The sequence below is a fragment of the Dermacentor silvarum genome, chromosome 8 (genome assembly GCF_013339745.2).
Source record: "Dermacentor silvarum isolate Dsil-2018 chromosome 8, BIME_Dsil_1.4, whole genome shotgun sequence".
Classification (NCBI taxonomy): domain Eukaryota; kingdom Metazoa; phylum Arthropoda; class Arachnida; order Ixodida; family Ixodidae; genus Dermacentor; species Dermacentor silvarum.
In genome coordinates, this window is record NC_051161.1 from 70,890,530 (window position 1) to 70,918,367 (window position 27,838).

A 27,838-nucleotide genomic window follows, 5' to 3' on the forward strand; every position below is an offset into this window, starting at 1 on the left:
TTGCGATGGAACACAGCTTGTAAGTACAGCGTTGCGAGTGTACATGACGGCTGTCCAACGACATAGAAGAAGCGTGTTTTCTTTTATTGACAAAGCTGTTGAAATAGGGAGGAAGGGTAGAGTAGGTATAGCTGCCTGGTTCGCGAGAGATCCTGCCTTGCCGAGTCGCCAGTCGGGGCCCTGCGTTAGTTCGAGGGCGCTCAGCCGTAGCTGGGCCTCTTGAAGTCGTACGTGTCGTCGTCGTCGTCTTGCAGGTCGTTCTTGGCGTAGCCTCCCTGGGATCGTGACGGGTAGACCGGCTCGGGCGCAGATTCAGCGGGCCTGCACGTGCCAGATGATTAGAGTTTAGCGCATACGTCGGAGCTCTAACTTGAAGCGGGGTCAAAGGAACGAGTTGAATGAACTTTGGCTGCATGGCAGCTAGATCATTCATTGGATGCGCAGATAAGGGAACGTTTTAACCGAGAGGTTGCATGCCAAGTCCTTGCGCGCCCAAACCATGGGAGATTTATCTTGTCCGTAAACGTAGCAGCCTTTTCGGAATACCAGGTTACCGGATCGGCATAATCGTTAAGGATGCAGTCCTTTCATGATTTTGCATAGACGAAAACGCTCACGCGATACAAAAATTATTCAAACGCAGTCTAGTTGGACAAATCGTTCTAAGGTGCCGCTACTGTAGCCCGGTAAGAAGTTTGCGAACAAGTTAAAGCTTTCTAGTGATATATATATATATATATATATATATATATATATATAATTTCCCGGTATCTTCGCGTTTTTCTGCCGTTTCTATGCAGGTAGACTTCACAAAAATGGCTGGGTTTAGTCACTGTTGAATTTCAAATCAGTGTGATCCTAATTTATTTATGCACCAGCCCTGAACAAAGGCTGTAAAAATACGCGACGTCATGAAGAGTTGTGCGGGAATGTGATCGCGGCGATACCACATTATCTCGCTTTTTCTCGTTCTCTCTTGCTTTCCAAACCTCCATTACCTGTAGGACGAGCATATAGGGAGCGTTTCATCCCTAATCAAATCATCTGTCTTGACCTACATTAGCTCTTTATAGTGGTTCGTAAAAAAAAGACAGAGACGACAGAACGCCCGATAACTATGCACGTTATGCTCAGTTATCAGTTTAATTAGCAAAACAATATTCTTGTTCTGTTTATTTGTGAACTCTAGGCACCATGCCTCGGTGCTTCTCGCATGGATTTATCAGCCAGAGGCCTCAATTTTGCGCCGCTAACTTGTACCCGTCAATCCTGTGAGATAGGGACCCCCCCCTGTGCGTCCTCAAAACGTCATTCTCTTGCCTGCTCTCGCAATATCTATTTTAAAATGCACCGGGACATCGTGCAGCTACAAAAAATCATAACTTACGAAGTGGATGTATCGCTTAACCGGGGCTCATCACATCCCCCGCAGAAAGTACGTCCTGACTCCTGAAGCATCGGGCGAAACCCCGAGTCCCCAAACGGACACCCCGAGTTCGATATAATCAATGTCCTGTTCGCTAAATGAAGGGATTATTTCACATATATGAGCACCGCTGAGTACGTTTCACGTGTTCGATATAGAGGTTAGTTCACTTTACTTTGGTTTGATATATTCGCATTCGCCCCTAATGGTTTATGTTGAACAGATCTTGAAGCGCACCGGAACACAGACTACAGCTTTTGTATTCAATAAAAAGTTTCAGATGTGAGCGAAGCGCTGCGCTGTCTGCTTTTCTGTAAAGTTTTGTATGTGTTCCGGTGCCCTTTAAGATGTCTTTAAAATCAACTTCAGCCAACTAGCCCGACTTGCCACCCTTGTGGTCCCAAGTAAGCGTCCGTGGCAATGCACGAGTAGATTTCAAACTTCTTTTTGTGTTGTTCAATTGGAAAGCACACCTGGGCGACAGTTTTGCTGTTCACAACTTGTTGGGTGTAAGAACACGGATTTGTCGGTAAGAGCAGACTTGCGGTATAACAGCTAAGGATAGCTTCACCAAAATCTTCCAATTACCAGCACTTCGAATACAGAGTATCTATGGCTCTCGATCGAAGTAGTGCGGACGGGGAATCTCTGGCGAAGACGAAGAATGGACAAGTTTGTGGCATCACGTTTACGTGAATTACCTGCTTGAGATACTTTTAATTTCCCCTTTGACGAGAGCTTATTCAGCACTAATTGAAATGGTTGACAGTGCTGCGTGTGATGTCTGCGGCTGCGAAGAGACCGCAGACAATCTGTCGGGCCACTTTTCCCTGTTTTGCATGCAAAGACAATCAATATTCAATGGATTGCGGCGACCAAACGATCATCCACTGACCGCACCGGCAGACGCTACTGAAACACCGTACGCGCTGCTCATCGGTCCAGAAGGCAGGGGAGGCACTTTTGCAAAACGACGGGCGAGTGCGAGCTTGTGCAAGCGTTTACAGCGCACATTATAACTGCCTCCTTTTTTCTTTTTTCTATATACTTCCCTGCTGCCCTTGATCCCAGCGTACGACAGCCAAATAAAAGATTTTCTGGTTAACATCCCCGCCTTCTCTTTTTCTGTTCACCAACACTGTTATATTCGCAAGGCCCAGGAGCGAGTGCGGCCAAAGGCGTTCAGGGGCATGGCGCGGTTGGCTTGGTCAAATCGACTATTAGCGCTGATATAGAGAGCGGCTACTCGACAAAGGGAGTCGTCTTCGTCTGACCTGTAGTAGTGCGGTCCCGAGGGCGGCGTCGACGGCTGCGCGTGCCGGTAATAAGGACCGGGCCGGCTGACCACTTCCTCCTGCCACGGGTAGGGGCCTCCGGGACCCCGGGAGATGCTCATCTTGTACGAGACGCCGATCGGGACGTCGCCCTTGGGACGCCACGGCTCCGACGGCTCGTTGTACGCGCGGTACGTCTTGTACGACGACTGGGTCCACGGTTCGTACCTGCGAAGGGCGACCGCGTTTAATTAAACTTATTTTTCCAGGATCTCGAGGTGAGAATGTCCGGTACGCACTGCCGTAGGACTTTTAAGATGTTTCTGTAATTCTAGGGCATGTTTAGTGCAACCAAAAAAAAATATATACTTTCCCTTGACACTCTCCGATCTTACACCATATATTTGCAGAATGGTACAAGCACCACAACAAGCATTAAGCAAACCCAATTGACTGCAAATTTATGTTATTTAAACTGAGATAAAAAAACAAAAAGAAAGAAAACACACGTCGGAAAAGATCGCGATGCAAGCTGCAATTCAGAACATGACAACGAATATTGTATCAGTTTCTTCTAAAATATTATTCTATCAAATTATTGTTTTTGGAAAATGAGAATATTTAAAGCAATTATTTCTTGGAGCGAACAGTCTGATCGATAAATGCTTCCGTTTGGTAGCGTAATCTTCTCGAAAGTAGATATACGCGAAATCAGTTTGATAATGACTACTTAACACATAAAAAGAAACGCTCTCCTGTCAGTATAAAACGCAATTGAAAGGACTTGCGATGGCAAAATCTGGTCTCCCTTGTACGTGGTGCCGCTGACGTTCGTCTTACTCATCCATTGCCACTTCATCTGCATTATGGCGAACTCCCACCATATAGCAAGGCGCAGAACTGCACACCGTCTTGAATCTCTTGCTTTCCGACGGCATGGTATTCTGGCGCCATGACCAGTTTTGCCACCGAGACTTCAGTGCGAACATTTGTGTCTATTTCCGCCTTTTCGTTTTTTTTTTCCTTGCACGATTTTACATGACACACGAGAGGCTTCAGAGAAGATGACACGAATCAATAGAAACAGTCAGTATATAAGTAGCGGTCGTAAGTAACATTTTTCTTAATTACAGATCTTGGAGGCACACATGACGCACCAGTGGCTTCAGACAAGACGCGTCAACAACCGGTGCAAACACTAAGTACAACGTGCTATCGCAATCAGGTAAAGGACAAAAAAGGGCGACTGATAAAGGTCGGCTTTCTAGTGACACTGCGTCGGTCGCAGGATGGTTAGACATATAGATACCTTGGTGCAACGTAGGGTCCCCTCCTGACCGAGTAGCTGACGTCCTGGCGTGTCTTGACGTACGAAGGAGGCTCCGGCCGCGGCTCGACGCGTGCCGTCACCTTAGGTCCGCAGTAGCCCGAGCACGAGGAGCCGCGGTACACGGGTCTGGAAGGCACGTACACTTCCTGCACGGCCGCAGGCCTGGGCGGCGTCGGCGGTGTGTCGTAGTACGTTGGCCGCGAAGGGGGCAGCACTTCCTCGCGTGCCGGCTGGTACGACACGCGGCGAGTCGGCGGCGGACGTCGGCGCGGAGGCTCCACCACCACGGCCTGCGCACACATCGGCATCATCGTGAGAAAAGGCGGTAGAGTGTAAGCGGGAATGAGAAGTGCAAAGAGCCCCACTTGGATCGCATATAGACCAAACTTATCGCGAACTTAGCGGGGCCTTCGGTGGTGTCGTGCTGAATGCGCTGGTTCTCGTCAGATCACTGAAGTTATGGGAACACTCCAATGAGCATTATGCGAACAGCGCGCGAGACAGGACAAGACGAGGTGGACGACAAAAGGCGCTTCCGCCTTGCCTTGGCGAATCTTCAGCGTTGTTTCCCTAGTAGGTGAACTTCAGACTGTTTAACCATTTGGCTCGAGGACTCCCGGAAACGGAGGCCACCGGGCAACGCCGAGTGATGGCTCCACCACCTGTCGCGGAATAACCCGTGTGTCCTGATTGAGAGAGGCATACATATTACTATACGTATGCCCGCTCCAGGAGGCGTTGCCCTCCACTCATTCATACTAAAAAATCCCGTTTTTGAGTAGTTTTCTTTGTCTCTCCACCTCTGAGTGATTCGATGTACGTACTACGTAAGTAACATTTTCCGGTTAACGGAGAATCTTGCGGTTGCTTAAGCAGATGAACTATACTAGGTGTCTTATATTCTTAGTTAAAGAAGAGACAGGGCACGTACCTGAGATGGAACGTAGTAGGTCTTTGGTGGAGATGGCGGAGGAACGTAGTAGGTCTTGGCAGGTTGCGGTGGAGGGACGTAGTAGGTCTTGGCTGGCTGCGGCGGATGCACATAGTAGGTCTTTACCGGTTCGGGTGGAGGCACGTGGTAGCTGTTGATGGGCTTTTTGACGACCACCTTGCGCACGTAGGTCCGCACGGGGGGTGGCTCGACGTACGTCGGCGGCTCGGGGGGTACGTAGGACACCCTGCGCGGCGGCGGCGTCACCACGACTTGCTGCACGGGGGGAGGGTACACCTGCGACGACGGGGATAGGGGAGGGTTGCAGTGACGTTGGCGTTAGAAATAACTTACCGCTCAACTGTCCGGTAGTATGCACACGACCCGTATCTTTAGCTTGTCCGCGTAAGTGTTACCAATTTACGAAGTACCGGGATACTGGAGACGAGACGAAGACGCGTGATCTGCAGTGTTGGTAGGGGCGCCGTCTTACGACGTTGAGTGGAACCAGAACGCATAATACTATTGTTGATAATGGATACGTTGAACTGAGCTGCTGGTGCAAAGGCGTCGGCAGCAACCTATTCACGATTGTAATGTGATTCTTTCAATTTCCACAGATGAGAAGAGCATAAAGCGCAGAAACTTTTCTAGCTTATTGTGGTTGAACGAACCACCACAAGGCGTGTTTACAAATGCTACTGCCGCCGTCCATGCCTCATTTGTTGCAATATTTCGTAAATTGCAATCAGTTACCGGGAAGGCTGTACAGAGTGGAGAACTGCCTGTTTCAAGAACTGCCCGGTAATGGTGGCTCAGGGGTTCTGGTGTTCTGATGTTTATTGCGAGGTCACGGGTCTGATTTCCCACCGAGATGGGCGTATTTTGTCGAGAACAGGATTCGGGATTTCTTGCGCGTCTACCCGTATACTTCGGCCCTCGGTAAAAGAAAATAACAAAGTCTTGGTAGTCAGAACTGATCGAATGTCTTGCAATAGCATGTTTCTCCTAAGGAAAGCGTTCCTTCAGAATATTTAACCCTGTGGATAAATTTGTATAGCAAGGACTTTTGTGCAGTTGCCGTGCTACGCTATAAGCAATGAAACTCATGAATAAAATCTGCCGATATCAAAGCTATAAGCACGCACGGGTATCTTCAAGTAACGGTGAGTTGCTGCAAAATGAAGATTTGCTATGTTCGCTCTACCAGTCTTCATTTTTTAGTGTTCTTACTTGCTTACTGTCACCGATTATCCCCAGAGAGAGTAATAGCTCTAAACAAAGCATTCGCGGTCATCAACCGACGCATTGCTCATTCGGATCTCCAATTTCACCATGCTGATAAGAATCGTGGAGAACTTGTTAAAATGGAAATATATTTCTCGCGAGGCGTCCACCGCACCCGACGTGAATTCGCCGCCGTGGCAGCTTCAGCTGTTAGAAGTTGCTCAAGGGCTCTACGATGTTACAATGCGGCCCCACAGGCCTAGGCGCAAGGCAAGGGCAAAATGTATCGCGGAGGTAACCGTACGTAGCTCAGCTCAGTACGCACGATGTCGTTTGTATTGAAAGCTTTATTGATGCAACGCACTTTTTTCCACTTGGACACTCCTAATGCTAACGCATCAATGAATAAAATTGACAGGGTCTCCTATGTTTTCCCTAAGACGACTTGAAGGCGAAAGCCCAAGTACCGATGCATTACAGACGGACACGTGACGTACACGTCCTCCTTAAATCACTTAGTCTACTTCGCTTAGTCATCCTCCGCTTAGTAATCCCCCTTAATTCGCTTAGTTTTACTTCGCCGAGCCATAGCTCTTAATTCGCTTACTCATCCTCTTAATTCGACTAGTCTAATTCGCTTAGTCATCCTCTTAAATCGCTTAGTCATTATATTGCCTTTAACTCGCCTGATCCATCCACTTGTTTCGCTTTATCGTCGGTTTTAATTCGCTTTATCAACCATATCTATCATTCATCTTGCTTGCTTACAGGGGTATGAGCCATTGATGATGATAGTTTTTGTACCTTCCGTGTTGTCAAGGCGTTTTCGCTCACAAAGACTTTGAAGGTCGACTGAACGACGAGCCTTAATAAGCTGCCGGCTGGATCTCTCACCTTGACAACCGGAGGAGGCACGATGACCTCCTCATGATGGACGGCCGGCGGTGGCACGTAGGCGGGCTTGCGTACTGGCGCCGGTATGACGACGGGCGGCGACGTCACCAGGATCTGGGTCTGGGCCGGAGGACCCGCCGGGGGCGGGGGGCTGCCGCAGACGCCCTTGATTGGTCCGCGCGGCACTCCCGCCGTGCCGGGCGCCGTGGAGCGGACGCTGACGTCGGCGGGGTCCTGGTTGTCGGTGCCCTGCTCGTTGGTGTCGACCCAGGCCCGGAACCCGTGCTCGTCGGCCACGTAGCAGACGACCCGCTGCGAGCCTTCGTCCGTGGCCAGCGTGTAGTGTCCCGAGACGCGGCCGTTGGCGTCGCGCGTCTCGTGCCGCGAGTGGCTGCCGTCGTGTCCGCCGGCGAAGTACGAGAACTGGTAGGGCATGGACGCCTGCTCGGTCAGGAACTGCCCGGGCTGGTGCGGCACACGCACGACGCAGGGGAGAGAGAGGGAAAAGACCACGCGCCTGGTTTCGGCTGCTCTTCTCGTACTGATATTCATCTTTCAGTAGCCGTCGGTTAGGGATTACAGTGGGGAGGTTTGGGTGCTGGTTACAGGCGGCAGTGTGATCTAGTGCAGGTATCGCGAGGCAAAGGGGAGAAGGGCGGTTAGTGGCACTTCTTTCTTGGTGCAGGGGTGAACTTTCGCGATACGCCCTAAACGCTACCTCTAATCGATCACCACCGCCGTGTGAGTTTTCAGCGTACGGATTGTAACAAGGCCTACCCTATAAGTCATTGACAAATCATTTACTGCAGAACATCCTCTGTCGGCTTCGAGCATACTCATGTCGAGCGCAGCTGTAGCTCGCGACAAAGCTGCCCGGTACAATCGTCCTTCTCGCATCTACGTTATGTGGTTGGGGTGGACGGGGATATCCGGGTGCGCAGCGTCAACCAATGCGTGTTACCTTTCGTTGATCACCGGTGAAAAGATTTCGCATAGACATTTACTTCGGTAGAGCAATTTTCTCATTGTGCTTGGATAGATAATGGTGTTGAATTCCACAGCTGAGAGAACGAAATTTGTGCACTGAGTGCTCATTTCTCTCTCTCTCTCCCTTTGTATCTGTACTCGGTTTATGGCGACACTGCGGTCAGCGCCGCAGCACGCGTACCTTTCTAATCGCAAGCAACTTTAACAGGTTGCGCATGCTATATGCATTAGAAAGGGCTGAGCCGTACTCCCTGCAGGGTTGCAGGAAATAGCGCCCCTTTCTTCACGATCACTCTCTCTCTCTCGTCCGATATATATATATATATATATATATATATATATATATATATATATATATATATTCATTAGCTTCTAAAGTTGATTGCGCACTAATTGCGCACCGATTAGCCATATTTAGGTCCACAATTATCAATCTCTCGCTAAGTTCAGTCCTGAACAAGCAACATGCCGTCATAACGCTTCCCATACGATCACTATGAACCAAGTTCGGGTGGATACAGATGGTCCCAAATAAATGCGAACATTATTGGTATGGGTCTCCTATACTGGTGTTAGGCAAAGAGGTTTATATCCGTGAAGTTATGCTCAAGTTATTTGTCACCTGTGAATGCATGCAAGCGTCTGTGCCCGACACCCTTCTGCTAGAAGCGGCTACGATGCTTGCCGCAGATAACTATACGTGCATACTCTGTTTGAGATCGGGGCTGACGTACCCTGGTGCACGAATAGCACATGCGTTTCCCGTGCAAATAGCAAAGCACTGCGGGACAGCGCTTATCCGCCTGACCTTTTCCTCCTTTCTGCGCTGTCTTTATACGAAAGCCAGGTACGTATATCCAAATTCGTCCAACTTTTCATCATATACCAGTGGTCATTTTCACACGAAAAACAGGATTCGAAGTTAAAAACACCGGTCAGGCATTTTCGCCGACGGTAATTGCAGTGCTTCACCAGAATCGCGATGTTGTTAGAGAGTAGGAGACGGTGGAAATGTTTCTTGAGGTGAGGTAGAGAATAAGCGGGGACAGGTAACAGGCTCTCGGAGGAGTGCGCAGAGGTCATGATGGGAATAGCTCGTTCATTTATCTACTGAAGAGCGGCGCAAACGCAATGCGTGTTCTTTTTTTTTTTTCTCTCAAATTTTGCACTAAAAAAAAAAATCGTGACTGAGAAAGACCTGCCTTATGGTACGCACGGTTACACCCCGCGTGTCTATCGCCTAATGCGACCTACCAAAAGTTAAGGCAGCTGAACGTCCGCACAAAGTGCGGCCTGTTCGTGATTTGGCGTAAGCGGGTGATTGGTGTGCGGGAATTGGCTTGGAAGGGTTGGAGTCACTATCCACTCACCGTGCTTCCATGATTGTTCTGGGCTGTCGCCGGCTCCAGACCGCTTTGCAGCAGCAGGAAAGCGGCCACGAGGATCAGCTGCAATGAAAACAAAGCTCGTCGCAGCCCCAAAATGTTCGAGCCCGTGTGTGTGTGCTGGGGGGGGGGGGGGGGGGGGAGCGAAGGAGGGGGAAGCATGATGCAGCTCAAGTGTGGCAACCCACAGCACGATGCTGCACCTTCACCTCTATGTTTATGCAAACAATAGCAGTTTTTACCATATTTCAAACATACAGACATGGTTACTTAGTCCTCGTGCGTGGAGGTCCTGTTTCTGGCATCTAACGGGGCAGTTGTTCACTAAAATTGATTTTTCACGTTCGTAACATACCCTAACCGTACTAAGAACCGACTTGCAAATGGATTATGCCCTTGATCGGCCTTAGAATCTTAGGAGATTAAGGGTGAGCATGTTATCCATGGGTCAAACTAGCACTACACGTGCAGAAATATTTACTGTGTACGAAGCTTTCTCCACACTGTTCAGGAGTGCTGCCGTATATACAGTCAAAATGTTTCAGTTACAAGTCATTTGGTATGCTCTAAGAGCTCGTACTATCCCAGCATCTTTATTATAGTATGCCGTTTGACTCGCTTATTCATTTCGTCGCAAAAAGAAAGTTTGATAATGCGGCGGAAATACAAGCGAGTTTTGTTGAACTCTATCTGCGCAGTGAAAGCATTTTAATGTTTTCCGTTGTATTCGGAATATTTTAACGTGTGAGCGTTTAAGCTTTGATCTCCGACGACATTCCAGAGCACCTGTAACTGAAGCCATCACTGGCAAACATTTACATTAAAAATTAATGCGGAAAAAAATTCGGTCAAGGATATCAATTCATCCGTGTGCCGTTGTTGCTTCGGTGGTGTGGTAATGTTAACAAAATCTAGCTAACTAGTTCGCCGCTCGTTTTCCTCCTTCGCTTTCTATTTTTTTCTGTCTTTTCTTCTTCATTTCTTACTTTCTTACTTTACCTCGCCTTGCCCTACGCACAGATTTTTTTTTTTACACAGTTCGGTCTCACATTGTTCAACACTGAAACGTGTTCTAAACACTGCACAGTTCGTATAGAACCTCCGGAACGAATCTGGGTGTATGAGTAAGCCCCTTGGATCCCCATATTTATCTCCGTCGCACGGCGAGCGCCTCGAATTTGGTGACGTGAGGTACCATACTATAGGGTCTATTGACCAGTCGCCTGGTCCCATGATCTCCTGCGGTTAAAAAGGATATTCTACATCTGCAGTCGCCGCCTCGGCCGGGATTGGCGCTGCCCAACACACCCAAGGCTTCTTTAGTATGCACAAGCACCCAAGAAAGCGGGGGAGGGGTCGCCTCGGCGGTAGCCTAATTGATACAACTACGCACGCGTAATGCGGAAAAAAGTGGGTTCGGCTCCAACGTGCGGCACGCCATCTTCTCGTCCACTCTCATTTCCCTCTACTTAATTATTTATGCATTTCACGTGAACTATAACAGTTAGCTCTCCCTGTGTTTTCTCTGACTTCATTGCCAGTCAATTCGTACAATTGTTGTGACTGACTTTATAATGGGCAGGTGCTTGAATCACTGTGAGCTTGTAACACGGCACGCTATACCACGACATGTCCCGTTGAGGCCCATCATCTGCAGTTTGTGCATTCACCTGCCTAGTTTACGAAACGAACATCATGGCACATTTTCGTTTTACTTCTAGAACGAGAATGGGCCTCGTGCGATTTCGTAAAATAGCGCTGAGTCTCAGGTGGGCGTTGGACATTGGACATTGTGTTACGACTGTGACTTTCACACGTCATTCTGTTTGTTTCGCCCCTCGACTGGCTGAGGGCGTCGTTCTGTAATGGCTTCGTTTTTGGCTTTGAGATTACTTGTATTTAGTACCTTCGCTGGTAATGCGCCTTGCTTTGGAATACACGTGGCAACGTATGCAGTCATTTATCGGACGAGTTTGTCAATGCGGACGCCATGCGTTTGTGTGGCGAAAAACGAATGGGCTTAAACTGTGTCGTAATCAAAGTCTTCGTACGCGACAGCTGTTGGAAGAAGTTATCAATGCAAGCCGAACGAGCACGACGCCCTCAGCCAGTCGAGGGGCGAAACAAACAGAATGACGTATGAAAGTCGCAGTCGTAACACAGTGTCCAATGATGTTAACGCCCACTTGAAATTCAGCGCTATTTTACGAAATCGCACGAGGCCCATTCTCGTGTATGCCTCCTATGTTGTGTCTCGTATCGTCCTAGAGTTTCATCTCGACCATCCCGTTTAGAATAAACAGAACAAGAAGATAGTAAGAAATAAATGAGGATGAATGAATAACGAAAAATTCAGCGACGATTTAACGGTGAATTTGAAAGAAATGCGTTAGCATTATGTCGCATCTCTTTTAATCCCCGGATCCATGAGTTAAGCGGCGTTCACCACATTGCGAAGTGTTGTTCAGGAGCTCACGCGACACACGTCCTACCTTTTCGAGGAGCGAAGTGCCACGGTGGTTCGGAGCAGACCGCCTTCCGCTTTCCCATCTCCTCTCCATCTCTACCACGTGACCGGCTTCCCGCACTTCACACGCATACACCTTTTTTCCACTCTGACATTCCTAATGCTAACATGGAGCGATGGTTGCAGTAAACATGAGATCGTCGTGGCCAACACAGCAATGTGGTAGCGTGCAGTTGCTATTGATACTGCGAAGTGTGTCTGAGCACTGCGTCACACCGATACATATTCAAACGCTCTCTTACGCGCTCTTCAACAACGTACGCGCGGACCCAATATGAACTCTTCCTCCGACATCCATTCTTTCTCACCACGATCGAAGCTTTCCGGCTGAGAACGCGAACTTTTAATTTCTCCTTCGCCGTAGCGTAATCTCGATATCGCTGTTCCTATACAGGTTGATTCCAAGCCGAGCAAAGAACGGCCGCTGGTGCAACTTACGTAATATGTACAGGTGTGACACGGGCCTATACATGTCTCTTTCTGTGAACCCCACTATATATATAGAGTGATACTCTTCTCGCCGTGCAAAAGAAGGCGTGAATGAACCGAAACCTTGAGCGTCACGGGCACCAGATAGATACATCGGGTGCGTACACCGTGTTGCGTGGGTCTCAGCGTCATCATCGCTGCGTCCTCTCCCGTAAGGGCCTTTTTGGGGGTCCCTCCATTCCGCGCCCTCGTGCTTCACACCCATACACCGGTCACACTTTACGCCCTTTTTTTCACTATAGGACGTGAGCTATTTAAAGCACTCTCCTTTCTCTCCTTTCTCACGCACACCTTCATCCATACAACCTCGTCACGCTTTTCAAGGACGCCGGAGCGGGGCTCCAAAGGTGTCCCGATCGTGGAGCTGCGATAAATAGCGACGCAGCGGGCTGCGGCAGCGCGGCGGCAAAGTGTGACCACCCCCCGACTACGCTCTGCGTCGTGGGCGAACACCGTGCCGTGCCGCTTCGCGTTCCCAGTGCGTGCGCTAGCGGCCGCGCGTACGCGGGTGTGTGGGTTCGTGAATCGTTAATCTGGGCCGGATGCGAGCGAGTGACGTCGTTGCAGCAGGCGACGCAGCGGCGGGACGCGGGAGTTGGCGAGAGTGGCGGAAGGAAAATAAGTCGCGGGGGTTTGAAAAAAGAGACGGATTGAAGTCGGCCGGGGTCTGCGACGGGAGACGGCGGTGGTGGCAGCCGGTGGTGTTCTTTCTCCCGAGCGCAACCCTTTCGCCCACGGTTGTAGTGCGTGGGGTCCGCACACAAACGACGACACTCGCGAATGCGGCTTTTGTCGCGAATCGCTTCGAATATTGCTGGTTCGGAGAGGCTTCCAGCCGTATTTCTTTACGTACGAGATCATGCATCACCTCGTTGATGTTGATGAGGATGGTAATAATAATAATAATAATAATAATAATAATAATAATAATAATAATAATAATAATAATAATAATAATAATAATAATAATAATAATAATAATAATAATAATAATAATAATAATGCTAACAATCTTTAAAACAAGTCCTAATGAGTCAGCTGTGCCTGTAAGCGCCGCCGGGCAGTGAATGTTTATGTCCAAATGCTCGTGTACAACCACACTGATAAGTATGACCTGTAAATCATTAAGAAGGCAGATGATTAATTATCAGACGCTTCTGACAAATGTCTTACCATGACAAATTGCTGACAAATGGCTTACCGTCTTACCATGGGTGTTAGATACCATGCCCTTCTGACGCCCATGGTAAGATGGCCTTCCATAGTATTAGGTGCTCTTTTGTTTTCTTTTGCTGTTCTATGGTGCTTCGGAGACTATTCAACGCCCGGAAAAAAACGTAGAATACAACTTCACGACACCGATGGGTGAAGTGTTTCTAAGCACGCGGTCGCATGTATTTTTAAGGCACAGTTTTCTCTTAAAACAAGCATTAAAATATTCACAAAACTGACACACATAAGCCAAAGGCATCTCTCCTTCTTCTCACCGTCGCCGTGAGGTTCCGTATAGAGTCCAACGGCGATGAAATCGTCGCCGCGCGCCGTATACGCTGTAAGTGCGAGTGAAAGGGCGCGAGGGACGCGCTCTTTCACGGGGAACGAACGCACGGCGGAGAGCAAACGCGCGTTCCCTGAAGGGCTGCAGAATTAGGCGTCTCTTTCCTCCTTTACAATCACCATATATATATAGAGAGAGAGAAAACGCGACTTCTTCCCTCGCGCGAAAGGCCGACACAGATATCACAATTCGGTGCATTGCATCTAAAAGTACATCTAAAGCGGTCTATATATATATATGTATATAATAAACCTAAGATAACCGCGAAGTTGTGCTTCTGATTTTTCTATATATATATATATATATATATATATATATATATATATATATATATATATTACACATAAATCTTAAAAAATTGTGTAAGTTGGAAATACAGCTTTTGCGGAACCCTTGAATGCAACTTAACGAGTTGACGTAAGCTATCAATTGATACAAATGATTTTGGGCGCTTTGAATGATCTAATGAATGCCGTTTACAAAACCACGATAGCTGTTCTTGATGCAGAGCTATAAACTTGCAAACTCCCTGCTATTTTTTTCGAACTTTCGAATTTCAGTAACTTCTTTTTAAAAATTGGGAGGACGCTTAAGCTTCGCTTTTAAGAGTGGAACGCGATAACATTCAAAGATCCCTGGCGGTTACTCATGGTTCCCGACGACTGCAGCTTATGCAACCGTAATGGTTACTGACAAACACTGGCGGCGAACGCTATGCACGTAGGCGAGCTTTCTGGTGGAAACGCGGCCCCTTGCGTGGGCCGATCCCGGAGATAGTGCACAACCGCGCCAAAGAAATTACATCATTTCAGGTTTCCGTATTAGGTTCGCACTTTTAATGCTTCAGTCTGAGATTTACCATAAAAGGCATGCGCGGTGGGTGTTTTGTTTCACGACATTTGTTTGTGGATGGTCATTCTCAAAATTCTGACGAATAGCTTTGCCAAGAATGCAAAGCAAGGTATGAGCAACATTAATGATATAATGCTGTGGCGTGGTTGGGAATTATTTTCTCGGCCGCGAGCGCCCATGCAGACTCCGATGCCGGATTTTCGGCGACACGGGGCCCTAAATTGAAATTTCACTTCCCACAGTGACTACAATTTAACTTTCTCTCTGAAACGCAACAGACCTCATTAAAGTTGGTCCAGGGGTTGCCTCTGAAAAGCGCTTCTGCGTTCTACATCTATTTGAATAGGCCACATCAGAGTTGGGTCTGAGCTAAAGCTTCCTCCTAAATGCGACGCTCACGGCTCAAAAACGACGGCAAAGGGTGTGAGCACTCTTAATAAAGTACTACAATAGCTTATCGGGAACGACCTCCAATGTGGAGCCGGTAGAACGGGATGGCAGAAACAAAAAATACATGTTAACGGCTAAAGAACTGCGCAAAGAAGGTGTTGTCTAGCCGGGTTACGGGTTTGCAAGATAACCTTTAAGTTTATCATCTTAATAATTACGTTTCGAAGGAAACAAAAATTGCATTTGAGGCATGAGCAGTGAAGCATTGACGGGCTCGAACTCCTAGGACGGTGCTCCGAACATACACGCAAGGGACATGTTGCCACGATGCAGCATGATACATGACTGCTAAAACAGCGCTTGCACGTAGGCTCCCTACTGCTGCGCAGCAAACAGCGCCCACAACGGTGGTGAAATGGTAACAATGGCAACGCTTATAGGGACGTTGCACCTAAAGATGGTGCTTGAGATGAGAACTCCGGAAAACCGTCGGTGTTAATAAGACGCCAGAGCCGATTGGATAACGTTAGCTTGACATTCACTGCTTATTTCGCTTGGAGAGCAGTGCATACACACAGCAGCTCGGCAGGAACTCTAGTGTGTTTATATAGTATGGGTGAGCACAACGCTGCTGCCCTGCTGGCTCCGGCACCGATGCGACTGAGCGTAGCGTTGAAGGTTCGTCGACTTCGCTTCATCGTTTTAGGGGCGAAGCTCCTTATAGCGGCACCCGTTCGTCCCCGTCGTAGTAGGTAGCCGCGTCTAGTTTTATGAATTGCTCAATAGATGGCGTTGTGTGTCCGTATATGTATGTATACCCATATATACATATATATGTATACGTATAGTATAACCGGAAGCCGACTTCCACTTCCGGTTCCGCTTCCGGTCCCGGAAGCCAGCTTCCGGCTTCCGGAGAACGCTTCCGGCGTTTTATGAAAAAAAAAATTCCGAAAGTTGTGTTCGTAGCGCGGAATCGAACCAGGGACCCCTCGCTTCCGTGCGCGCGGCATTAGCCCACTACGCCACGAAGCGCACATAGACACACGCACCACGATGGCAGTAAATACCCAACATTAACGAAAGGCCGCGTTTCTAGCGCGCTTCTAACGCGTTTGTGCTAGCGCGTTACGGCCCGTGTAAGAAGCTGGTGTAAGACGCTGTGGCCTCTCCGCCTTACCTTCAACGCGTTTCGAACGCGCTGCCCAAGGCGGTGGCAAGTCAAGTTCAAGTCGAGGAGCGTTTGTGAATACGGAGGGGTATAGTCTCTCAGCAGTCATGTGATGGCGTCGGCAAACGCGGTGCACGTTCCGGCATGTGTAAATGGCTGCGTAAGACGCTGTGGCCGCTCCCCCTTACTAGAGAGTACTACACGTTTCTAAGGCGTTTGTGCTAGCGTCCCCTTAAGCGGGAGGTCCGATGATTCCCTCCGGAGCTTCGCCCGCTCATCATCATTCACCCCGTGGATATGCTGTGATTTTTTTACAGCCAAGCGCGCTCCACTTCTCTGATGAACCTCTATCATGTAGTTCCAGGTGCAAGCCGTCCATGCACCGTTGAACGGTACAGCCCTACAACGTCGGCGCCTACGGCGCTTTGCGGCGAAGCTGTGTAGGATCCCGGGTCGCTGCTGGCCAGCGAGGCTTTGGACGATTAGCTTAGCCTGATTGACAGGGCACGCAGGATGGCGACGGCGAGCGGAGCCCTGAACTGAGCCCCGCCTACCGCAAGACCAAGAGCATCCGATCTTCGAGGACTCACCGCGAATCTTACTATCACTCAATAAAATTTTCCATCCATCCATCCGGGATTTCTTTGTATCTGTCGAAATGCACGCATTGTTTGGAATATAGGCTAGACAAATAACTGATAAGACAAGAACTGGGTGCGAAGTTCTTTTTTGGACTCGTTATGTTTTTGCTAAAAAAAGATTGAGTTTGGAAGTACGGGTGTAGGTGTGGTTAGAATGCCATGGAACTGCCTGGATATTGATGTATGCAAAAGTGCACAAGAACGCAAAAGTGTTGATCGCTCTGCTTGAAACATAGCCGATAACCGACAATTTATTCCCTTTGATATTTCTTTAGTTTGCGAGGTCAATAGACAAGGATTTAGACTGTATATCCTGCTGCTGCTGCTGCTACTACTACTACTACTACTACTACTACTACTAATAATAATAATAATAATAATAATAATAATAATAATAATAATAATAATAACCTTCTCCTCCTCCCCTGCTGCTCTCCCCTGTTTATTTCACGACACATCCGAGTGTGATCTTCATGTGTGTCTTGAGTGGTACTCTACAGTTGTGCTTCGCGCTGTTTTACTTCACCTCGTCTGTGTTTCTTCCTATTCCCATTTTGCTTCCCTTTCCTATCGCATATATATATATATATATATATATATATATATATATATATATATATATATATAGGGGGGGGAGTTGCTGTGTACCGCCAGGCGGAAGTTCCCCGCCTACCTTCAAGTCGTTTCTTTATTTTTACACATAATAATATTCGGATATCTGAGGCTGTGGTGCAGTGTCAACGAGGCGTGTTTATTTTTATTTTTTTACACCATTATCTGGCGTCTGCCTACGCATAGACCGCGTCAGTTCTCTCTGTGGCTCTTTTCCTGCCCGCTTGCCAAGATGGCGATTGCTCGCTAATGCGCGTTACTTCTTGCACGTGCAAACAAAATCTACCGCAACACAACAAGGTCACGCTTCCGTCGTTCCCAGGCAACTTGGCGAAACAGAACCAAAGCAAAAGCATACGGTGAGACCAGGCGACTGACTTCAGACTCGAGAGCCGGGCACGAAATAACGGCAAGCGCATAACGGCGGCCTCCTATTTGAAGGCGCGTTTCGCTCTCTCTCCTTCAATTTACCGGACCACGACCGCTGGACGACCTTGGCAGCGGCCCGCTGGTGGGTGACCAAATGGACGCTCCCGCACGCCTGCATCGGTCCCCTTCTAAATAACTCCGGACACTCCGGTGCTGCTATTCATGACTGCCCTATCTGGGTTATACATCACTGTTCGTGTCACGTAAAATCAACGGTTGCGTGATGATTGTCCAGATAAGCGTGATGTTGGGTGTCGAGTACGAGAGCGCGGGGAGGCAGCGGGTGAGCTGGAGCGAGTTTGAGCACCAGTGATTGGTCGGTGATGTGGTTACCAAGCAGGGCAAGCGAAGAAGGGGCGAAGGGGGTGATGCGTTTAATGCCGTGCGTCTCGGTATTGGTAGAGTCGGCGACACATGCTACTCGAAACACCAGTATAGCTCAGCTTCCTGATCTCGTATTCACAAAACTTCCTTACGCTAGAATGGTTCATAAGAGCGAATTCCCGCTTACTCTGACGCTGGCCATATTATTAGCGATGGCATCTGGCCAATTTCAAGCATCACTTACGAACCAAAGAAATTGTGAACTTGGACCCATTTTGGGAACTTCGACCACCGCTTGAACCGCCGACCTATAGTTGACAGGGTATTGCGGGTAGAGCACTGCACGGGCCGATTTTTGCGGCCCGGGCCCGGCCCGGGCCCGTTTTTACATTGGGTGGCCCGCCCGAGCCCGATCAAAACTTTTATGGCGAGACCCGGGCCCGGCCCGGGCCCGGAAATAATCTACGTTACCCGCCCGGCCCGGCCCGCCACCCCTTTACCCTAAGCCCGAGCCCGGCCCGAGCCCGGCTCGAGCCCGGCTCGAAACCAGCCCGAACCCGGCCCGAGTCCGAAAAATACATGTTTTTCAGAGTTGAGAAGCCCGAGAATAACTCGCAGAAAGCCCGAGCCCGGCCCGGGCCCGCGTCAAAAAACCTGAGCCCGGCCCGGGTCCGGGTCAAAAAGCACACGCCGTGCCCGAGCCCGGCCCGAGCCCGTGAAAAAACTGCTCTACCCGGCCCGACCCGGCCCACGGGCCGGGCCGGGCCCGGGCTTTCGGGTAAGCCCGAGCCCGTGCAGTGCTCTAATTGCGGGATTCTCGAGTATTCTCGGATGCTCGCAGAGTGCGAGATACCATTATCGACAGCCGCATCATGGAAGTCGCTGAACAAATACTATTTTTACCTCCTCTTCCCCCGTACCCCAGTGTAGGGTACGAAAACGGATTTACCGTTCTGGTTAATATCCCCATCTTTATCATTTCGTATTTTTCACACACACACACACACACACACACACACACACACACACACACACACACACACATATATATATATATATATATATATATATATATATATATATATATATACATATTTTATCGGGCGAGGAGGAAAGGATACGCAGCTAGCCTTTCCTCCTCTCTGGCTTGTCCAAGTCGGCGCGGCGCTGCTTGAATATGTGGCGGTATCCTAAAGGGTTGCAGAAAATAGCGCCTCTTCCTCTTCACAACCATTATCTCACTGCTGCCATCGCGTGCTGCGGCACAATTTGAAGATGTTTTAGCTCGTTCTCCGTGAAACTTGCGCGATTTTAGTTCACGCGAGGGCGTCGCAGAACCACAGTGTAGCCTTTCGGCGCCGCAGTAACAATAGTATGCAAATATTTCGCTTGGCTGCGCAAACATGCCAGGTGCATCATCAGCCGCGGTGTGTGTATGTGTTGTGACCTATTTTAGTTTCATCGGTTTTTACTCAACGCGGAAAGCCGGGGTCTGTAAATTGCCAGCGTGAATTGGTAAATATTCTCACTATCTCGTTGCTTGGCGTGGGAACTATAAAGTATAAGAGTGCTAGTGTACGGCCAACACAATGAAATCTCGAAACGTCTAAGCGTTAATTGTTACGAAAAACTGGTGTCAGCCACCGGCATCTTTATCACGCTTTTCAAGTCTAGTAGACTTAACCTCACTATGCGATGTCTACGTTAGCCTCCTTAATGAGGCCGATGGTGCGGCTCAACAAAGCGATCGGTGCGTTTTGGTAAATGCGGATGCTAAAAATAAGTTTGGTGCTTTGGCATGGCATGTTTGCCCTGCAAAGCAGTAATATCCAGAGCGATCGCGTAAGAACAGTCCGACGGCTATTTGTGAGGACACAGTTTCCGTAAAACGGGGGAGTACGTCGGAGAGGACGGATTGAACAAGGTCGAAAAAGAAGAAGGAAAAAAGTTATTTTCATTCTACTCATTCTCAAAAAAGAACAAAAAACAATAATAATAATAATAATAATAATAATAATAATAATAATAATAATAATAATAATAATAATAATAATAATAATAATAATAATAATAATAAACCATGCACTGGCTCAAGCCACAATAAGCCCTGGCATGGTCATGTCGCATGCTCGTACCATGCGTTATATTCATGGTGTCCCCACTATCATGCACCAAGATTAAAAAATATGCAGATGCCACGTAGCGGACAGAACTAAGGTAATATTGTTTTCCGTCGCTTGGAGCTACTCAGATTATTTTTGTTTGCATTGTGCCTAATGGCGTAATTAGTCTTGATTAATTAATCAACTCCTCAATTATTATACTTAGATTAAAAGTGCCAATTAGAAAATTGTAGAGCAACCTGAAAAACTCCCGATACAGCTTTCTCTTGCTCAATACGTGCTACATAATTTTTTTTTTCGAGCGTTAAAGAAGCCCGCGAGTGCACGCAAACTTGCCGCGCGACTGGCCACTCGAAGCACAGTCCATGTAATTGAGCAACAGGACAACAAGGTGAGAGCAGGAGCCAACGTATACGTCGCCTTGAAGGAGACAAGTCCACTTGTCGAAACGTTGGCTCCTGCTCGCCCCTTGTTCTCGTGTTGCTCATCGTCTTGAATTTCCATCTCCCGCATGCCCCGTCTATTCCATGTAATTATAATATACGAAAAGTTGGTAATGGAATACACCGGAGTACAACAACCGACGCCGATATAGGCCAGGGACCCGGATATGATATGACAACTTTCACCTGGTTTTACTCGTCGGGAAGAAACGTTACCGTACCGCCTGCCACAAGGACTTTCTTGCACGAAAGTTTACGCATTCGTAATTTAGGCTAGCCGATAGTGCCAACTGTAAAACATGTGGCACAGAAGAAACGATAGAACATCTCCTGATTGACCACCCAACTTTGAGAGGATTGCCCTTCGGACAGCTTTAGGACACTTAGACTACATGCCTTTCACAGGAAGAGATGATATTTGGACCGTGTCCCCGTGCATCTGCGATGTATAAAGCCACGAAAGCGATGCTACGGTTCTTGAAAAGCACCAGCCTCTATGACCGGTTGTGATGAATGCTTGACTGTGTGTGTATAGGGCAAAGTCCGAGCTTCTCTCTTCCTTCTCTTATTTATGTCTCCTTTTCCCTTTCCCCAATTGAAGGTAGCCTACTAGGCTACCTCCCTACTTTTACATTATGACCTCTCTCTCTGAGCGTGAAGTGAAGCGTGCAAGCGCTTCATCGGGCACCAGCTGAACCAATTTGGTCAAATTTGTTGCCATTTAAAAAAGGAGGCTGAAGTGTACGACTAGTGCAATAATTCGTTTTTTTTAAGTGTTTGTTTGGAATAAATTACCGAAAGTCGATACACATAGTGAAAAAAAAAAGGTTGAAAGTTTCTTACTGCACATAGCTCAGCACCAAACATAAAAATCGTACTTCTGCACACTATCTTTTGAATCTATACGTTGACGAAATATGGCGTATTAGTTTAGTTCTCGTGAAAGTGGTAAGTTGTTCGTGTAAATTTGGTAAACGTCCTACTCACAAATACTGGTATAATTCTGAGTACATGTCATTGGTTGATTCATTAGGTAATGTGTGTTGCGACCCTCGCAACACACATCGAAGCTGTTGCTCACTGCCTGCGACTGAGCACTGTATACATAAGTTTTGAACAACGCGTGTTACGGATAAAGAGTATACCGCAGGAATGCGTGAAATGACTTCCGCTGCGCGCAAAAGGGTAGCATCTATAGTTATTACGCCGCACAGTTAAAGTAATTGGCCGCAGCGCTGTTAACAAAAATCTCACAAAGAAACTGAGGGCCGCGTAACGATCGAGTGACACAATTGGAAATGGTACCCGTAAAGCTAAGTGCTAAAACGTCGATGGTGTGGATAAGAGAGAAATAACACCAGTGTAGCGCATATTCTAGTTGACATTAAGAGGAAGTAGTGGAATTGATCAAGTCGTGTAATTTGTAGAAAAGATAACTAGGAGCCTATTAGTGAAGCAGAATAGGTGGCAAGGGAGAAACAACGCACTCGAGGACGGCTGAGGATGGTCTAGTAAAAAAATGTCGCAGTTTCACCCGAAAGGAGAAGCATTAATTGCGATAGCAAATTAGTAGAGAGCTATATGGAGTGGGGATAGTAGTTTATCGGCTGCATAAACTTGGACACATTAGCTTACTAAATGAATTAAAAAGCGTGGCGTCAGCGCGCACAAGCAAACATGAATAGATCACACTCGATGACCGCAGACAACCACTGTCAAAGCGGTGGCGTGAACAAGCGCGGCCGCCGCAGCGAGGGAAGGTTCGTGTGGTCTATCGCTTCAACGGAAACTGAGCGGCGAAAGCACAGCGCATACAAAGGTCAGAGCCGTCTGGAGATCGCTCTCAAGATGCGGTGCGCGACAGCCCGCACCGGCGCAAAGTACGCAGTTGTTAGAAGAGTAGAAGCACCCCCTCCCCCTTTCTCCCACGCTGCCTTCCCGCTTTCATCCTTTCGCGTGGAAGATTGCGTCGCCAGTTCCCCTTGCGCCCGGTTGCAATATACGCATTTAGTGCCGCCGCACAGCGTCACCCCCTCCCTCTCTCCCATGCCGCCACGGCCTTTCGCGCAACGGAAGAAGTCGCGTTTGCTCACCGCCGTACGTTCGCTCTCCGTGTAAGAGCGCGTCCCCCGCGCACTTTCACTCGCACATACGGCGCGCGGCGACGATTTTATCGCCCTTCCACTTCATACGGAACCTCACGGCGGTGGCGGTGGCGACGACGACGGCAACGCCGGCGGAAGACCAGAAATCTGCTTGAAGGGTATACTTCCAATTTCGGCACCACGTATACACGAGGACCTTCGCGGCAAAGTCTCTTCGCCTCGTTTTGACGAGAACGAGCTGAACTGTAAGCCCGGCGTCGACGGCGAGCTGCGGCTTGTAATGCTCTCTGCACAGCAGGCTCCTGAGCCTGATGATGCCTAGTTGTAGCCGCTCACGTAGCTGTACGATTCGCTTCTTCAGCAGCGATTCGTACCTTGCGAGGAGACGCCATAACGTGTACCGAAGAGGTATCCAGAATACGTGGCGCACATCTCACATCCCTTGACTGGTGGCATGGTACGTTGTTGTTGTTGATGATCATGATCATGATTGTTTATTAGAATCTTCAAAACGGGCTGGTGACAAATAGTCACCTAGCTTGCTTGAGTAAACCACTTCCAGTTACATGCATCATGCAATTGCTATATGCAACGCGCATATCGGGCATGCTGCGTTTGCAGGCACCTTAACTAGATGGCACCACCATACTGGCGGAGGCTTCGGCAGCTCGGGATCGCGTTGATTGCGCGCCTCGTCTGAATCGCATCTCGACGTCTGCGCCTGCGCAAGCGGCGTTTGCAGGCACCTTACCTAGATGGCGCCACCATACTGGCGGAGGCTCGGGTCGTCTGCGCCTGCGCGCCTGCCTAGGGCGCGTTTATAGGGTATTTTCCCGCTGCCTGATAGTAAGCGCTTGCGTGGCTCAGTGGTAAAGTATCCGACTCCTGCGCAGCGGGCCTGGGTTCTTTCCTGGAGGGGATCGGGTACTTTTTCTCGCATTTCCGGCAATATCGGTTACCTTCACCGGCGGCGGCGGACACCATCGCGAACCGGAGTGGCTATTGGAATGAGTCCATAACAGCTTACGCTGTAAAAAGCAAGAAAGCGTAGGGAGGAGTCTGATGCGGCGAGACAATGGGCTATTACAGATCGATGGGAGGGACCGTCCTGCTGTGGATGTGAAAGAGTCTGACGATAATGATGAATCGAGGCAGCACCGTTACGACGTAAGTGGTCAAAGAAAGAAAAAAAAACGCCATGAGGTCGCGCAGACTCATATTTTCAAAGGAAATATTTTATTGTCAAGGAAATTATTAGGAGCACATTTGATTTGGCATGTATTTTTACATCGTACAACCCATTGTTTCCGTATGGATACTCTAATTTAGTCTCCGCCACCGAATCGCTAAGTAAATTCGGTGGTTTAAAATGAAGATCAGCGTTGGTTTTAAAGGAAAAAAAAGCCTCATTGCACGAAAGACAGTCTTGTGTGCTCTATGTGGGGAGGGGAGGGGGGCTTATTGCCGCAACTAAAAATTTCATCTACCAACTCAGCGATCTAATACAGTCATAGCCAGTGAACCGTTGTAGCACCACAGGAAAACACGGGAAAAGGAAATATGCAGTTTTGTTCGAACCGCGAAGCATTGAGAGCGATAGCAAGGTTTACAGCGTTGCGCTGGAGTTCCTCAGGCGGTGTCCTCAGAATATACGCGGTGGCGACATGCTGGTGCTGCATGTCACGCATGCAAACTTCTCTTGCGCATCAGAGACAGCGCCCTGGCAGCAATCAGGCGTCTCACAATGCTGACGCGATGAGGAGCGCCGCCGCTGTCGGTTCTGTTCAGCAGCACCGCTAGTGTTTGTGCCTACAACGCTCATTACAGCAGTGGGAGGCACACTGCGGTCTTGGCTGCGCTGCAGAGTCGATTGAGCGGAGCACGAGGACTTGACTTCCTCGTTTTTGCAGCCAAATGCACCGCGCGTCTCTCGGTTCCCTGGAGAGTTTTTAACCCTAGGCGTGCGGGTGACGCATGCGCCGTTGACGTCGTGACAGCATGACGACGACTAGACCGATGGCGCGAGTACACCTCGAGCGTCCATGTAATCGCCATCGCAAAAAAAGAAAAATGAACAAAGACAGAAAGGACGTAAAAACGAAAGTAGCTCGAGATGTGCGGCTTCAGCTCGGGAGTTCGTATAGAAATACGCGGGAAGGAAGAAGTCGTTTTTCTAGCCTACCTCTGCACCGGAAAATTGATGATATTTGTTGTATCTAAAAGAAAGAAATCAGAATCTAGTAAGTGTATTAACTTAATCTTCAAGTTGATGCCATCAATATGTTTAAAGAAATCCTTGAAAATAGCAAAATTTGAAAAAGCTCAAGCACGAAGTTTAAAACTTCGTAACTCTGCAGTAGAATATAATATCAGAATTTTGTAATCGGCACCTATTATTACACCTAAAGATGAAAAAAAAATGTATTGTATCCCACTCTCAAGTATGGCGCTAATTTGTGAGTAGAGCTTCTCCAAAACCTTCATTAGCATTTAACATTTTCGCGTAAGTTTTAAGTTCGTATATGGAATTTGACCTATTTAGACGCTCCAGCAGATGCACTTTACAGAACTTCGAATTATTATTTTTGGTGCTGAGTTAAGGATTTTCAAACTTCATGATTCTATCTTTTTGAAACTTACTGATTTTCGGCAATGTTTGTTAAAAAAAACCGAAGTCCTAAATTAAAATTCTGGAGCCGAATTCACAAAGGTTTTTGTTCGTAAGAAGGTTTTCTGATTGGTTGGCGGCCTTCAATAATGATATGTTTGCTGTCGCTACTGGACTGTTCTTGTTCTTACGAACTCTACTAGCGTAAGAAACTTTTGTGAATACGGGCCCTGATTCTTAGGCAAGTCCTCAGCTCTTGGCAGTGTCTTATTCTTCACCGTCGCGATCGACAACGGGACAATATTCGGGATTAATATTTGATGCAATCGTTCCGGAAAAACCCACCGAACCGTTTCGGAGAAACGATCGGAAATCATCGAATAAAAATGAAGGAATTGAATTGAAGGCATTGGAAATTATTGAAGCCGTATATGCATGGCAACGCGCAGGGAATCCCACGAGAATATTCGTCGAAGTGCATGTCTACAGGACCAGCGTCGCAACGGGCTATACATGGAGCCGGTGTCCCGGAATTACGACTCACCCTGTCTTCTCGCATGGTGGCCGTCGTTGCTCGTCGTCGATCGAGCCCCGCGCGCTTTCTGAAATCCTGCGCGCCGATCGTGCGCGCTGCCGTGGACTCGAGTGAGCCAGTCAGAGGAGTGTCTCTTGTCCCAACGGTCGCCCCGACGCCTTTGGGACACGCCAACACGCTCTGAGTCGGCGTCAAGAGCGCGGGCGTCCCCCCCGCCGCGCGCTCACGCTCCTTATACGAGAGTGGCCTTCGGTAGCAAAAGGTAAGGGGAGGGTCGGAAAACCACACTGAATCCTGCCTGCCTGTGCGAGTACACCACCCTCGCTCGGCCGCAACTACTGCCGTGTCATCGCGGCCGCGATGACGACGATTGTCGGGACGAATTCCCCGCCCGCCCGCAGACGTACACTTTCTCAAGTGCGGGCGTTTCCTCAGCGCTAATGGCAGTCTGAGGCTCCGCTCGTTAATTGGACTTGATGGGATTCCTGTTTCTGTTAACCTTCCTTCGCCTGACGACTTAATAGCCGGGCTTTCAGCGGTGCCGCCACGCAAACACAGGTAGAGCGAGAGTATAAGCGATTACCATAAGTGATTGGTTGATTAATACGGTCCTAATATTCCAAGAGATAACATTCCTAATATTGCAAGGCAATAAAATAGCCTCGTTACACCTTCAACGCCCCCTTTTCACAGTCACGCAGGCTACGTAATCACCTCAGCTTGACGCGCATCTTTGGCAATACGAACGCTTTTAACACATCCGCACTTCCACAAGCCATCCGCAGTGGAATGATCTTCCCGATGATATCGCCTGTGATAATAACCTTAGCACATTTCGCCAGAAGCTTGAGGTACATATTTTCTGTTAAATAGTGCTGTAACATGGTCTCGCCATTTAAGTTATTTTGTTTATTTTGCGATGTCTTGCGTTTTTGTTAGTTTTTGTTTTTTTCTTCACTTGCACTCAAATGCTCTTTTAGTGCTTATCTCGGAAACGTATTCTGTGGTGCAGCATTTTTTTTCTTCACTTGCATTGGAAACTTGTTTTACATTTTGCAATTTACTCTGTTGCGTTGCGTTTTGATGTTCACTTGCATTGTAACCCTGTTCTATACTAGTTTGCTGGTGCTTTCATTGTATTAAGTAAACCCCCTTACTGAATGCCCTTTGGGCCTGTAAGGTATTTTTAAATAAATAAAATAAATAAATAGATAGGGATAGCAATTAGATGGTAAAGGCTGTGAGGTTAACCGAAACTACCGGCTTGCCACGCACGTACACACACACATGCGCGCGAGCGGTTTTATGGTCACAACACACACAGATTTCAGGAGGCGCGCAATGGTTTTATTGTCATTGAGAAGAGCAGCAGTGCTGAAAACTCTTTCAGTGAGGATGTAGAGTTCTCAAACGATCCCTCCCCCATCCCCGCATACAGTGGTTGGCTGCCGATGTTATCGCGAGCAGTGCAGTGCGCTTCTGTCTGCATGCCAAATCGAGGACACTCACTGGTCCACTGCGCGATTGTTTCCGCTCAGCCATACACATCACACGCAGAGGCGCGAGCACTGCCACTG

General features: G+C 48.3%; 1 protein-coding gene across 2 annotated transcripts; it reads right to left on the reverse strand.

Annotated features, from left to right (window-relative positions):
• LOC119461416 (uncharacterized) lies at positions 1–26,446 on the reverse strand. 2 transcript variants are annotated; one of them, XM_037722712.2, is made up of 7 exons: positions 26,271–26,446; positions 9,440–9,517; positions 7,083–7,505; positions 4,962–5,258; positions 4,010–4,320; positions 2,701–2,928; positions 1–321 (listed from the first exon to the last, which is right to left on the reverse strand). In XM_037722712.2, exons 1-7 carry the CDS (start codon positions 26,283–26,285, stop codon positions 201–203), a joined length of 1,473 nt encoding a protein of 490 aa, XP_037578640.1. In that variant the 5' UTR covers positions 26,286–26,446; the 3' UTR covers positions 1–200. The 2 variants fall into 2 exon arrangements, with proteins under 2 accessions (XP_037578640.1, XP_037578639.1); XM_037722711.2 differs by having other exon boundaries at positions 7,083–7,547; positions 26,271–26,445.
• Between the last annotated feature and the right edge of the window lie 1,392 nt (positions 26,447–27,838).

What these genes read in the sequence shown, in the direction of transcription:
- LOC119461416 (XM_037722711.2), bottom strand. An exon ending in CCTACTACGTTCCATCTCAG is followed by an intron (nt 4,321 to 4,961) that starts GTACGTGCCCTG and finishes ATGTGTGCGCAG; the next exon opens with GCCGTGGTGGTGGAGCCTCC. An exon ending in TCGGGACCGCACTACTACAG is followed by an intron (nt 322 to 2,700) that starts GTCAGACGAAGA and finishes TGGCACGTGCAG; the next exon opens with GCCCGCTGAATCTGCGCCCG.